We start from the raw sequence: 15,596 nt of genomic DNA on the forward strand, positions 1-15,596 counted from the left end.
TGCCTCTGGTTACCTTGTCTCCCATGCCTTGTTGGGCTACTATCCATGAGCCCAGCCTGCCCTCTGGTGGTCCTTCCACGTACCTTCCCCCCCAGGACCGAACCGGAGGGTCGGGTGCCAGACGCACCGTCTTGGTCGCGTCGGGACAGCGCGTCTGCATTCCCGTTCCTCGATCCGGCCCTGTGGATGACATGGAAAGAGAATGGTTGTAAAGACAAAAACCATCTGGCTCTTCTGTTGTTATTGTTTATCTTACCAGTCATCCACGTGAGGGGCGCATGGTCAGTAACTAATGCAAACCTCCGACCCAGTAGGTAGTACCGGAGATAATCGAGGGCCCACTTGATGGCTCAGGCCTCTTTCTCTATGGTCGCATACCTCTGTTCCCGATCGCTGAGCTTCCTACTAATGAAGAGAATCGGCTTCTCTGCTTCACCTTTACCCTGAGCTAGTACGGCCCCGAGCCCTGTATCCGAGGCGTCGACCTGCACAATGAACTATTGTGAGAAGTCCGGAGCCTGTAGAACGGGATCAGAACACAGGCCATCTTTTAGCAATTGAAAGGCCTCTTCCGTCTCGTTTTTCCACTCTACCTGGGTTGGCAGGTTTTTCCTGATGAGGTTTGTGAGGGGGTTGGCAATGGTTGCATATCCCGGGATAAAACGGCGATAATATCCTGTTATCCCTAAGACGGCCCGAACGTCTCGCTTGGTCCGGGGTCGAGGCCAGTCACGAATTGCCCTGGTCTTCTCTGCCTGTGGGCGTATTTTCCCATTCCCCACGGTGTACCCCAGGTATTCCACTTTGGACAGGCCCAGGCAGCATTTATTTGGATTGGCTGTCAACCCTGTGGCTTCCAAACTCACGAGCACCGCCCGTAATCGCAGGAGGTGACTATCCCAGTCCTCGCTGTGGATGACCACATCGTCTATGTACGCCGCTGCATACTCTTGATGGGCCGTAGAATGGCATCCATGAGGCGTTGGAAAGTTGCAGCGGCACCGTGCAGTCCGAAGTTTATCCTCACATACTGGAAAAGCCCCTCTGGGGTGGCGAAGGCAGTCTTTGGGCGATCCTCCGGAGCCACCGGCACTTGCCAATATCCCTTCGTCAAATCCAGGGTAGTGATGAACTTGGCCTTTCCTAAGCGCTCCAAGAGTTCATCCACGCGGGGCATGGGATACGCATCGAATGTAGAGATGGCATTCATGCCCCTAAAGTCGTTGCAGAGTCTCATACTACCATCGGATTTGGGGACCAGGACTATGGGACTGGACCACTCACTCGTCAAGGGCTCGATCACGCCCATCCTCAACATCTCCCTCACCTCTTTCTTAGCGATGACTCTGCGAGCCTCAAGAATCCTGTAAGGGCGGATATGCACCTTCTTGCCAGGTTCAGTGTGGATATGGTGGAACAGGACATCTGTTTGTCCTGGGAATGGAGAGAATATTCGACCGAAGTTCATAATCAGCTTGTCTAGCTGTCTTGACTGCTCCGGTAGGAGAGTTTGGCCACGGCGCACCTGTGGTAGAGCCTCCTCTTTTCCTTTGCCCTCCAGGGCCATCAAAGCCACCTCCTCCTCTCGTCCATGGTACGTCTTCAGCAGGTTTATGTGATAGAGTTGGACCTTCTTCCTTCTGTCACGTTGCTTGATAAGGTAATTGACTGGTGAGACCCTTTTCATTACCTCGTAGGACCCCCTCCACTGCACCAGCAAGCGATGTTCGGCCGTGGGCACAAGCACCATCACTTTCTCTCCCACGGTGAACTCACGGGGGCTCGCGGACTTATCATAGGCCCGGGCTTGGGTTCTTTGGGCCTTCTCCATATGCTCCTTGACTATGGCCCACACTGCTGACAGGCGGTCTCTCATCAGGGTAACGTGTTCTATTGTGGATCGAAAGGGGCATGGTTGGGTCTCCCAGGTCTCCTTGGCTAAGTCGAGGATTCCTCGACAGGGTCTACCATAGAGCAATTCAAACGGAGAGAATCCAGTGGATGCCTGTGGTACTTCTCGCAGAGCAAACGTTAAGTGTGGGAGAAGCATGTCCCAGTTTTTCCCGTCTCGGGACACCACTCTTCTCAACATGCTTTTAATCGTTCTGTTCAAGCGTTCACACAACCCGTCTGTTTGCGGGTGGAATATGCTTGTACGTATCTGTTGAACCTGATATAACCGACATCAACCGGGACATGAACGGGGTTCCTTGATCAGTTAAGATAGTCTTGGGGAGGCCCACACGAGAGAACATCAGGAATAACTCCTTGGCAATTCCCTTTGACGACATGTTACGCAGGGGTATGGCCTCCGGGAACTTGGTAGCGTAATCTATAATCACTAGGATGTACTCGTGTCCTCTGGCGGATTTTGGGAGGGGTCCTACGAGGTCCATAGCTATGCGTTCAAAGGGAGTCTCTATGATGGGGAGAGGAATCAAAGGGTTACGTAGGTGTGGCCGTGGGGCTGTACGTTGACATTGATCACACGTCCTACAATACCTGGCCACATCCCGGGTGACCCGGTGCCAATAGAATCTCTGCATGATTCTGTCAATAGTCTTGTCTCGTGCCAGGTGTCCTCCTAGGACGTGGGAATGGGCTAACTGTAGAACTGTATCCCTGTATGGCCTAGGCACCATTAGTAATTCCTGGTTTTCCCCCCTTTGTCGTACGACCCAGTATAAGAGACCCCGCCTGATTGCATAGTTCCTCCTGTCGATCACCTTCACCTTCCTCATGGCCTCCCTTAGGTCTGGGTCTCTATGCTGCGAGGTGCCAAACTGTCCCTTTAATTCCTGGGGCAGGTCGACCTCGGTAGAGGGATGTGGGGGTTGTTCCACATCCCCATCAGGGGTGACCGAGGAGAATCCCTTCCAGGTTCCCTCCTCGGATGGAGCTTCAAATATATCCCTTAGCGCCTGGTTGCTCCTTCCTTCCTGCGTTGTGTATAACCCTTCACATGTGTCTTCATCGGTGGTTTCCTGGAATATCTGTCGTAAACGTTGGGTCGCTATTTCTTCCTCTGCTGCAGAGGACGAGGACGCGGCTACGTCTTCTTGTAGGACTACTATCTCGGGCTTGGATTTTCTCTTCTTTCCTGTCCCCCTTCTTCCCGTGCATAACGTCATCTGCCGAAGCTCCTTATATGAGGGACAGTCTCTCCCGATCAATAATGGCACCTTCAGCTGGGGCACTTTCTCTGCCCTGACTGTACACCTTCCTTTTGGAGTGAGAATAGGTAGATTCACAGTGGGGTAATAGTGGGTGTCTCCATGGATACAGGATACGGCTACTTTGTCTGGTAGCAGTGTTGCGGAGGTCACCATCCGCTCCTCTACTAACGTAACCATACAATAATGTGTACTGCCAGCGTACCAAGAGGACTATACTTTAGAATAAATACTGTGTACTGCCAGCGTACCAAGAGGACTATACTTTAGAATAAATACTGTGTACTGCCAGCGTACCAAGAGGACTATACTTTAGAATAAATACTGTGTACTGCCAGCGTACCAAGAGGACTATATTTTAGAATAAATACTGTGTACTGCCAGCGCACCAAGAGGACTATACTTTAGAATAAATACTGTGTACTGCCAGCGTACCAAGAGGACTATACTTTAGAATAAATACTGTGTACTGCCAGCGTACCAAGAGGACTATAGTGTATGGTAAATATAAGAGAGGAAGCGTACCAATAGGACTAGACTTTTTGAATAAATACTGTGTACTGCCAGCGTAGAAGACTAGACTATATGGGAAGTACTGAGTAGTGCCTGAATGTCAAGAGGACTAGATTGTAGAGGAAAAATAAGAGAGGCAGCGAGCCAAGAGGTCTAGACTACAGAGGAAATATAAGTCAGGTAAGGTGAAAAATTTACTAGACTTTTGAATAAATACCATGAAGAACCCGCGTACCAAGAGCACTAGACCGTAAGAGAAATATAAGAGAGGCTCATGGTTATTCTGTGTCTAATGTATGTTTATGTCTATCTAAACCATGGTGCATACACTCTCTATAGATGAAAGAAGCAGGGTGAGCAGAGCAGCTTCTAATCCCTCCCTCCTTGTTATGGCCGTACCCACAGTGTGGCCCCCAGAGGAATCCCCACAGTGGGTATTTAACCCAGAGAAGAGAGGTAACTTGACCTATGAAGGTCTGTGTGGCGCTGTGCTACCCCATACCCTCTACACATCAGAGGAATGAGGCTCTCTCCGTCTCCTGCTCTGGATCCAAGTCTGGCTGGTAGTCTGGTTCTACTACATCTAGCTGTGGTGGCTGGTGGGCTCGCCTTGCTCTCATTTGCCTCTGCCTCTGCCTCTGGGCTGGAGTCTGTCAGATGCAGGCTCCAAGGCACCCCTCGTCCTCCGGCGTTCTCCCAGGACGGGGACTTTGTCATCGGGGGTGTTTTCTCCATCCACAGCTACATGCACACTGTGGATCACAGCTACACCAGCCTACCTGAGCCCCTGCAGTGCACAGGGAGGTCAGTGAACGCAAGAGGGAACCGGGGACATGACTCTGGCTGTGTGGGGACACAGATAAATTGTGTTTTAAAGACACGGAGACAGTGTTTAAAGACAGATAAACCGTGTGTTTAAAGACAGTTAAACAGTATTTTAAAGACATATAACTATTGTTTTAAAGACAGATAAACAGTGTTTTTAAGACAGATAAAAAAAGTGTGTTTGTATTGGTAAAGACTACTGTTACAAAGTGTCACATTTTCAAATGCAGGCTATACTACAATGTCCTCAAGTACCGATATCAAATGTGTAGGCATGTAGACAGTGGAAAATAAGAATATATATGGAGATGTTTGCCCTCGTATAACCATGTATTCTATAGGCTAGTTTACCATTTAGTCAAGTGGTGCTCACTCACCGATCTTCTTTTTACAGTTTGAACTCCCGTGAGTTGCGCTTCTCGCGCACCATGCTCTTCGCAGTTGACGAGATAAACAACAGTTCGGATCTCCTACCGGGTGTCACACTTGGATATCAAGTGCACGACTCGTGCAACACGGTCCCCATGGCCATGAATGTGGCCTTCCATCTGGCTAACGGCCTGGACCCAATGTTTGATACCGGAGAACAGTGCTCAGGGTCGCCTACAGTAACAGCTATCGTGGGCGAGTCTGCCTCCTCACCTACCCTCAGCATGTTGCGCATCATCGGCCCTTTCGGCATTCCTCAGGTAATCTCCTACGGAAAGAAATTATTCAACTTCTTTTAATTTACTGTATTTCTATTGCCTCTCCTTCAGGAATGAGTTCAACTTTTAATTTGCCAAGTTCCAATTTTATACTCCTCTCTTTCAGGAATATACATTTCTGTGTGAAATTTTGAGGAGAAAGGCATTTTAACATAGACTCAGGACTATGAGTCTGGAGAACTTCTGTAGGCATTAAAACATGATCTGAGGACTACCTTTCATAGGCTAGGTTGTTATGGGAGACCAGGGATTAGTGTCACACCATTTACTCATGTTTTTCACAACACCAGTATGTCTTATAATACTATTATCAATATGAATAGAACAACAAAGACAGAAACGGGTAGAAATATATATCCTTTTCAATCTGGCCCAATGAAAAACAATACATTATTATTATTAATGTCTCCCTAACCTCATACCACACAGCTAAACAAAAAAAGCAGGAAGTTGCCAATAACTAAAACTTGTTTGGCCGACATGATGATCTTTCTCATGTTTTCGACTGTCTGTTTTTAACTAGGTCAGCCACTTTTCCACCTGTGCGTGTCTGAGTGATAAGAAACAGTATCCAACCTTCTTCAGAACTATCCCCAGTGATCAGTTCCAGGCTGCCGCTCTGGCCCACCTCATCAGGCACTTCGGCTGGACCTGGATTGGGGCGGTCCGTTCCGACTCTGACTACGGTAATTACGGGATGGCGGCTTTCCTACAGGCAGCACAAGAGGAGGGAATCTGTGTAGAGTATTCTGAAGCTTTCTCCCGTACCAACCCACTCAGCAGAGTGCAACGGGTGGCCGATGTGATCCGCAGGTGATCCGTGATTACTTGTGAACTTTTCATTCACACAAATGCAAGCCCATATTTATAAAAAATACTATTGTTAATAATTTCTCTCTTTTCCAAAAGCTGATCTGTGACACCAACATGATTTGCATTTCTTAATTACGTCCAAAGTGTTGATTAATACTAATGTTCATGTTCACTTCACTGAGACATTCCAGTAAATGACAAACATGACCAGCATATTAAGCATATGATATAATCATGTTCCCCAGCTCCACAGCCCGGGTGGTGGTTGCATTTGTATCCTACAGGGACATGAAAATCCTGCTGAGGGAGATGGAACGCCTGCCCTCTCCGCCCCGCCAGTGGATCGGGACTGAGTCCTGGGTCACTGACCCAGATATGTTGCGTTTCAGCCTGTGTGCCGGGGCCATCGGATTTGGCATCCAACGCTCTGTCATCCCTGGCCTCAGGGACTTCCTCCTGGACCTCTCCCCACAGAAGGTGTCCAACTCTCCCCTGCTCACTGAGTTCTGGGAGGGAGCCTTTGGCTGTAGGCTGGGGACAGGTATCTATCTATCTATCTATCTATCTATCTATCTATCTATCTATCTATCTATCTATCTATCTATCTATCTATCTATCTGTCTGTCTGTCTGTCTGTCTGTCTGTCTGTCTGTCTGTCTGTCTGTCTGTCTGTCTGTCTGTCTGTCTGTAGGGACCTCATCTACAGGTGTTGGGGTTGAAGAGAAGGTGTGTGATGGCAGTGAGGATATACAGCAGCTACAGGCCCCCTACACAGATACATCCCAGCTGCGTGTCACTAACATGGTGTATAAAGCTGTTTATGCCATAGCACACGCCATCCACAGCATCGTTTGTGAAGAGAGAGAAAACTCCACTGTGAACTGTGACAAAAACCTTAATGTGAAGCCAACACAGGTGAATGACAAGTCTGTAGTATCATTTCCTGATAAATAGGTTTATTTCAACTACATGTATGAAGGACTAGAATTTCTCATTATACTTTACAACTTCTTCTGAAGTAACACATCTGATAAATTGGAGGTGAATGAATGTTCTGTTTCTCTCTCTCTCTCCCTCACTCCATCTCTCCCATCCCCTCTCTCAAATGCCCTTCCAAACACCAGGTCCTGGAGAGATTGAGGAGGGTGAACTTCTCTCGTAACGGGTACCAGGTATCTTTCGATGCCAACGGGGACCCAGTGGCCACCTATGAGCTGGTCAACTGGCAGAGACGGGAGAGTGGGAAGATGGAGTTTGTGACAGTGGGGCTCTATGATGCGTCCCTGCCTCCTGACCAGAGGTTTGACATCAGCAGGGAAATCACCTGGGTAAAGAACAGTACCCAAGTACCTGTTTCAGTGTGCAGTGAGAGATGTCCCCCAGGCACTCGTAAGGCTGTACAGACAGGAAAGCCTGTATGCTGTTATGACTGTATCCAATGTGCAGAGGGACAGATCAGTAATAAATCAGGTAGGACTTTAGGAACAGTTGGCAAAAATGTGTAGTAATTTCTGTCACGGTTTACTAAATACTGGTTTCTTCCTATTACCAGCAATACAAAGGTAGTGTCTGTCAATCATGTTCCTGTTCTTATTTTCTCATGTATTGTCTAAACTGACAAAGTGCAGCATTGTGGGACATGTATTTGTAAATAAATAAAACCTGAATCTATTATTATTAACATTTGATGTCTGTTGTTTTGTCCTGGTCAGATTCTTCAGACTGTCTGATCTGTCCCGAGGAGTACTGGCCCAACGCTGAGAGAGACCTCTGTATCCTTAAGCCTGTTGAGTTCCTGTCCTTCCATGAGGTCCTTGGAATCATCCTTACCGCCTGCTCTGTGGGCGGGGCTCTACTGGCCATCACCACGGCAGCTGTCTTCTACCACCACCGACATTCGGCCATCGTCAGGGCCAACAACTCTGAGCTGAGCTTCCTGCTGCTCTTCTCCTTGGCTTTGTGTTTTCTGTGTTCTCTTACTTTCATTGGCCGGCCCTCTGAGTGGTCCTGTATGCTGCGTCACACAGCGTTTGGGATCACCTTCGTTCTCTGCATCTCTTGTGTTCTGGGGAAAACCATAGTGGTGTTGATGGCCTTCAGGGCTACACTTCCAGGCAGTAATGTCATGAAATGGTTTGGTCCTCCACAGCAGAGATTGACTGTAGTGTCCTTCACGTTTGTCCAGGCTATGATATGCACTCTGTGGTTGGTCCTGTCCCCTCCCTTCCCCATTAAAAACATCACTACCTACAAGGAAAAGATAATTCTAGAGTGTGATGTGGGTTCAGCTATTGGTTTCTGGGCTGTGTTGGGCTATATAGGACTCCTGTCTCTCTTGTGCTTTGTGCTGGCTTTTCTGGCTCGGAAGCTGCCTGATAACTTCAATGAGGCCAAATTCATCACCTTCAGCATGCTCATATTCTGTGCAGTCTGGATCACCTTTATCCCAGCTTATGTCAGCTCTCCTGGGAAGTTGACTGTAGCTGTGGAGATCTTTGCCATCATCACCTCTAGCTTTGGGTTGTTCTTTCTATTATTTGTTCCTAAATGCTTTATTATTCTGTTCAGGCCGGAGAAGAACACCAAGAAACACCTTATGGAGAAGACATCCAATGATATACGTTATTAAGAAATGATTGAGTGGAAAACACATTGTGTTCGATGACCAACATTTTATCAGATAATCATTGGTAACATTGTAACTAGGAACATGACACAGGTTCACTTTAGATATTCCAATATTATGAAAGATTGTTCAAATCTAGAGTGTTAAAGTGATTTTACTAATGCCTTAGACAATAGGAAGTACTGTGCCGCCTTGTTTCATAGATTTATCTAAAGCTTTTGACACTGTAGAACATGCGATTCTTTTGGGTAAGCTGTCGTCAATAGGACTGGGATTGGATGCCTGTCGTAGGGTTTATGACTATCTAAAGGAGAGAAGTCAGGCTGTTAGAGTTGACGGCATCCAGTCAAAGCCATTGGAGTTGGTTAAAGGGGTCCCACAAGGTTCTATACTTGGTCCCTTACTGTTCACTCTCTACATAAACTATATCTGTGATGAGATAAGAACTTGTCAAATTCATTTATATGCTGATGACACTGTCATGTACTCTATCGCTTCAACGGCTGACCAAGCATTATCACTGTATTTTATACAGCTGAAATTTGTTTTAAATGCAAAGAAAACACATTTTATGATTTTAATAGGTTCAAAAAGTTGGTTGAAAATACACTTGCACTTACGAGCTTAGATGGTTCTCGAATTAATCAGGTCTCTGCATATAAATACTTAGGGACATGGTTGGATGATGAACTGTCTTTTAAAATGCATATTGACGAACTTTGTAAATGGCTAAAAATCAAGCTAGGCTTCCTCTATAAAAACAGGACATGCTTGTCCTCTACAAATAGAAAACAAATGATACAAGCTACTTTTATGTCTGTTATAGATTATGGGGATATTATTTATATGCATGCTATGGCATCAACACTTAAATCGCTGGATGCTACTTATCATTGCGCACTTAGGTTTATTACTGGTGCTAGCTACAGAACTCACCACTGTGTTTTATATCAAAATGTGGGTTGAACTTTGCTGTCTGTGAGACGAGAACACGCTCTCGTGTTTGTCTATAAACCACTTCCGAATAAGCTACCTTCTAATTTATCATCACTCATCAATATTAGAATTATATATCCTAAAAACAGGTCACAAGCATGGACTACACTTGAGGCCCATGCGATTACCACAGAGTTGGGTATGGCTGCCTTTTCCTAATACGCTCCTTGCCTATGTAATAGCCTGCAGACTAAACTTAAACTTGAGACTCTTGTCCCCCTTGATCATTTTAAATATTTATTGGATCATTTTTATTTTTGAATTGCTTGTAACTGTTTCGGGAAAGACAAGTTCTTGTGCTGTTAGTAGAATAACCTACGTGTAAATGAAATATCTTGCTGTTGTCACGCCTTGGTCATTTTATTTTGTGTTTTCGTTATATATTTGGTCAGGCCAGGGTGTGACAAGGGTTTATGTTATTGTATTTTCGTATTGGGGTTTGTAGTATTTGGGATCGCGACTGATTAGGGGTGTTGTATAGGCTTGGCTGCCTGAGGCGGTTCTCAATCAGAGTCAGGTGATTCTCGTTGTCTCTGATTGGGAACCGTATTTAGGTAGCCTGGTTTTGCTTTGTATTTCGTGGGTGATTGTTCCTGTCTTTGTGTAGTTTCACTAGATAGGCTGTAATTAGGTTTCACGTTCCGTTTGTTGTTTTCGTATGTGTATAGTTATTTCATGTATCGCTTTTTTCTATTAAAGTCATGAGTAACCACTACGCTGCATTTCGGTCCGACTCTCTTTCCACAAACGAAGAACGCCGTTACAGCTGTATGTTTATTCTGTTATCTGTGATCGTTTTGTTTGTCTTGTTTAGTGTTTTAATCATTGTACATAAACTATATGTGTAAACAAGTATACGCAGAGCCCAGCTGTAACAGAGACCTTGGTCTCAGGCTGTGTTCCTTGTTGATATGAAGGTATACATTTTTGTTTTTTTAAATGTAATTTGACCTGCTAAGTGATGTGACTCGCAGTAGCCTACAGAGAGGAACAACTTCCATGCTGTTGGAGAAAAGCTTTATTTCTTTCTGAATTGATATAACATTGAAATGCATTTGTTCAATTGATATTGTAATTCATCATATTATGTATTATTATAATATAATTAAAATGTTTATACACAGTTGAAGTCAGAAGTTTACATACACTTAGGCTGGAGTCCTTATGTTAAGGGAATTTTTATCAATAATGACTAATTATGTATACATTTCAATCAGGACTGACTAATCAGAATACTATTATGTTACTGTATATGTACTAAACAGAATACTATTATGTTACTGTATATGTATGCATTTTCTTTCTTAATCCTAGTACTGAATATAATGTGTGTAAATATAATAAAGAATTAGAACAATTACTGTCTGTTCCTTGGTAGAAATGAATGAACGATATCTTCAGACTGGCTAGAATGCTTATCTACACAAGAAGACCTTGTCTCATAAATTATATTTAATTGGTAGGGATACGATGTGGGAAGGCTTGAGATACTGCCTTTGTACCAGGGTGGGAGAAGAGACGGGTTGGTACTGGAACTAATGACGACATTTTTAACTGTGGTAAACTGTATCGTGTTCAGTACTCTCGTGAATAAACTCTGCTGATTGACTTTAAGACTGGGCCGATGTACACCCCAGACCAAAGGGACGGTGACTAGATCCAAACGAACAGTGCTTTTCCCAGTTGGCAGCAGGTCAGTAGCCTTTATTCTCAAATTTGGGAGGGATTATTTGGGATATTTTTTTATTAAATGTTATAAAGGAGTTTAGATTTAATCAATGATAGGTGCTTGAATATTCTGAACAAATACAACGGGTTTCTACCTTGTGTTTTAACCAAAATCGATAGGAAGGAGACAGGTCTGAAATTGACCTGTAGTAAGGTGCACTACCATAAATAAACTAGAGCTTAATAAATCCTGGTTTTGCAAGCCGGAAGGTTATTAAGGAGAGATAGATATAGTACGCATTGGGGAATTAGGACGCTTGTTCCATACAAATAGGATAGCCATTAATTCAAAAAACATACCGAAATAAAGTTTGAACCTGAGTAGTCTATCTGTATATGGGAAGTAGTCTGACTATGAAGAAGTAGCAGATAGATATATATATTTAAAACAGGTGAGGATAAATTAGGCTTGGTGAGAAGGCAGGGTAATTCTAGGCGAAAATAATAATTGAACCTGTACAATGCTGAAAGAAATTAATATCTAAGGGGAGGACAGGGTAATTTAGTCTAGAGTAGTGAGATATGAGATATTAACGTTGAAAGTCCCAAGAAAAATATCCTACGGGTGAAATGTAATCCCCCTGTATTGGACAAAAATGAATGGGAAGTCATTGGCATCGGACAAACCATATACACATTGTCCAATACCACCCAATTCGGCGTTGATTCATGCAAAGTGTATTGCAAATGCCATATGGAAATTGCCAGTTGTAACACTTTAAAAATTCAACAGGTGGTGAATCCGCTCCACCATGGTTTTTCATATTGGAAATGTAATCCAAGTCAACCTCCAAAAGCAAAATTTTGAAAAAATATTTTTTTTGTCAAAAACTTATCACCCCTTAAAAAAGTGCTTTCTGAACCGTTTTTCGAAATTATTTCGATTTTTTTTTGTTAATTACACATGTGTAAGAACTGTATGAATATACTTTTGTCCAATTTTATTATCATATATTTTTTTATTTTTACATGCGCATATGTTTTGTCCATTTTCAATATGATTTCATAGGAAGTCAAAAGTCAAAAGTCAAAAATGTCAAAATTTTGTAAATAACTTCACACACCCTTCAAAAAGTGCTTTCTGGACCATTTTTCGAAATTCTTTCAAATTTTGTGTCAATTACACACGTATAAGAACTGTATCAACATACTTTAGTTGTATTTTATTCATTCATTCATTCATTCATCATTTTTTTTATTTTTACTTGTGCATAAGGAATATGATTTGTCCATTTACAATATGATTTCATAAGAAGTCAAAAGTCAAAGTCAAAAGTCATTTTTTTGGGGCCAAATGCCATAAGAAATTTGACATGCTCAAAAATCCTGCAGAAATGCAAAATTGACTGGCCAGATGAACTCGGGATGGCCTGGCAGTGATAGTTGCTCCTTTCCATCGCTCTTTGCGTTGACTTCATCTTGTCCATTTTGTGATGTTTTTTCACTGTTGAATCATATTGCAAGTGCACATGCATTTGCAATATGGTTCAATGGGCATTTATCATATGAAATGTGACATGCTCAAAAATGCTAAATTGACTGGCCTGATGAACACAGGATGGCCGAGCAGTGACAGTTGTACCTTTCCATCACTCGTTGTGTTGATTTCATCATGTCTATTTGGTGATGTTTTTTTCACTATAGAATCATATTGCAAATGCACGTGCATTGTTGTGCAACTGGTAACCCAAAAATAAAAATATGGTTGTAAATGCATTTACCGGTCATTCTGATATTAATGCCCGCTATGGGAACACAGGATGGCCGGGCAGTGATAGTTGTTCCTTTCCATCACTCATTGTGTTGATTTCATCATGTCCATTTGTTTATGTTTTCTTACTTTTGCAAAGTCACTGTGCATTTGCAATATGGTTCAATGGGCAGGTACCATCACGAATTTGTCATGCTATAAAAATCCTGCAGGAATGTGAGATTGACTGGCCCGATGAACTCGGGATGGCTGGGCAGTGATTCTGGTTCATCTCAATGGCTCGTTAGGGTTGATTTCAGAATGTCACTTTTGGTGATGGTACCTCACTGTTTAAACATATTGCAAATGGACAAGAGTCACCAGCAAGTCACCGTCCATCAGTCAATTAGATATCATTCTGACACCAAACTGATACAAACTGACACTAAACCCACTTTTTCCAACTCGTTTAGTAGCCAACTATCACATACTTCAGAGCTGGCCCAAAATTCACAACGCCTTTGGTTCAAACCATAAAAAAAACATAAAACACGTAGTTACATTCTAGCTGCGGGTCCATTTCTTATGTTATGTGTAGGCCTAGCTGAGGCGACCCCGAATCCCAAGTTTCGGCTCGATCGGTCATTCGGTGTCCGAGCAAAACCCTAATTGGTGCTGAAAATCCACTTTTTTCCATTACTTGCTACGGGGTCCTTGAATGAGCTATCGGACAGAAACGTTGGGGTCTGTCTATATGGGCCGAGACGGTCGCAATGTACCTAGTCTTGCGACTCTGGGACATTTCTAAATGTCGCCATTTTCGTGATGCAAAAATGAATTGAAGTCATTGCAAATGTACGAAGCTGTTTCTCGGTCCGAGAACCGTCTAGAGCCACGTAACTCACCACGCACTATCGACCTGAGGTCTAGAACAGGATTCTAAAGTTTCGGAACTCTAGGTCTGACGGTTCTTTAAAAGTTCCAACAAGGTTAACTAAGGTAGGCAGTGTATGTCTCTACGCACCCCAATGGGTCCCTACTTCCAAGCTGTGTGTGTGTGTGATTTAGTTTTCCTTTGAAATTTTACGGGAAAAATTACTGATTTACAGTTCATGGGGTTTGTCTAATCACATATATGAAGTTTTGGAAATATCTGACTTTTTTAACCCCTCGAAACAGGGGTTCCGGTTGGCACAGGAAGCTATATGCTTTAACAGAATCCTGAGTTTTAAGTTCTTACGTTAAGAATTGACTGATTTACACAGGGTTGAATGCACTATGTCTATCAAACTGCAGGCAGGGTATGGATAAACACTTTTAGGGTGATTTTAACCACTTCCGGTTGGTCCAGGAAGCTTAGAATCAACACAGGTAGACCTCGTAGTGGCCTGATGGACTGTCATCGAAGACAGGTTCATATGACATTCAGAACCCACATAGGCTTAAGGTTGAATTTAGGGGTGCAGACAATGTATTCCTATGTGGAGAGAAGTCAATGCAAACTGTTTGATGTAAACACCTTCTTTTAACTGGTAAGGGTTAATGCCACACGGTCAAGGTTAGGCTTGCGCGGATCGGGAGGACCTTAGGAATGTACCTGAGGTCAAATTGTGCTTCTCACCCTAACTGTTCTCTCTCTGTCACCCAAAAGCAAATGACGTTGTGGGGCAGGCTTCATTTTGGGCCTACTTTTCTAATGGTCGCTGCGCTTAGACCGAGCGAGCTACGGTCAAGCGGGATATCTCGTTGAACTCGGCACGGCCTAGAGATTATGTTTATGCCATTGCCTGCTCTCTGTGTCTTTGAGAACCTCACTTTATCACTCCATCCTTGCTGTGTTTGTGTGTGTGAGAGCTTTTATTTGACATCTGCTGGGAGAAATGACTGATTTACAGTTTAGGAGGGTTACCTAGTCACACATATGAAGTTTTGGAAAGATGTGACTTTTCTAACCCTTCAAAACAGACAGTGTGACCCAATTAAAGGCACTTCTGGTTGGCACAGGAAGCTATAGGTAAACACATGTCTTGACTGAGGTAGCCTCTTACATAATCCTGAGTTTTAAGTCTTTAAGTTAAGAATTGACAGATCTACACAGGGTTGAATGTAGTCATTTTCACCTTTGAAGGTTATGTACATCAAAACACCTTTTGGGTCAATTTAACCACCTCCGGTTGCTCCAGGAAGCTTAGAATCGACACAGGTAGACCTCATAGTGGTCTGATGGACTGTCATAGAAGACAGGTTCATTAGGCATTCATAACCCACATAGGCTTCAGGTTGAATTTAGAGGTGCAGGCAATGTATTCCTATGGGGAGAGAGGTCAATGCAAACTGTTTGATGTAAACACCTTCTTTTAACCTCTTAAGACTAGGCCTCAATACTGACCCCTTTGGAGGAAGTGCGTGCCCATAGTAAACTGAAAATATTTTTTCCCAAAATTGCTAATATATGCATATAATAATTATTATTGAATAGAAAACACTCTAAAGTTTCTAAAACAGTTTAAATTATGTCTGTATGT

General features: G+C 43.6%; 1 protein-coding gene across 1 annotated transcript; it reads left to right on the plus strand.

Annotated features, from left to right (window-relative positions):
- The first annotated feature begins 4,206 nt into the window (after positions 1–4,206).
- Positions 4,207–10,368, plus strand: LOC127916286 (extracellular calcium-sensing receptor-like). The gene is made up of 7 exons (XM_052497915.1): positions 4,207–4,490; positions 4,906–5,200; positions 5,742–6,031; positions 6,277–6,557; positions 6,738–6,946; positions 7,156–7,501; positions 7,744–10,368. Exons 1-7 carry the CDS (start codon positions 4,207–4,209, stop codon positions 8,658–8,660), a joined length of 2,622 nt encoding a protein of 873 aa, XP_052353875.1. The 3' UTR covers positions 8,661–10,368.
- Positions 10,369–15,596: the final 5,228 nt, after the last annotated feature.

Source organism: Oncorhynchus keta, chromosome 1, assembly GCF_023373465.1.
Source record: "Oncorhynchus keta strain PuntledgeMale-10-30-2019 chromosome 1, Oket_V2, whole genome shotgun sequence".
NCBI lineage: Eukaryota > Metazoa > Chordata > Actinopteri > Salmoniformes > Salmonidae > Oncorhynchus > Oncorhynchus keta.

What these genes read in the sequence shown, in the direction of transcription:
- LOC127916286 (XM_052497915.1), top strand. Translation starts at nt 4,207, where the DNA reads ATGAGGCTCTCTCCGTCTCCTGCTCTGGATCCAAGTCTGGCTGGTAGT. An exon ending in GTGGCCGATGTGATCCGCAG is followed by an intron (nt 6,032 to 6,276) that starts GTGATCCGTGAT and finishes CATGTTCCCCAG; the next exon opens with CTCCACAGCCCGGGTGGTGG. An exon ending in TTAATGTGAAGCCAACACAG is followed by an intron (nt 6,947 to 7,155) that starts GTGAATGACAAG and finishes TCCAAACACCAG; the next exon opens with GTCCTGGAGAGATTGAGGAG.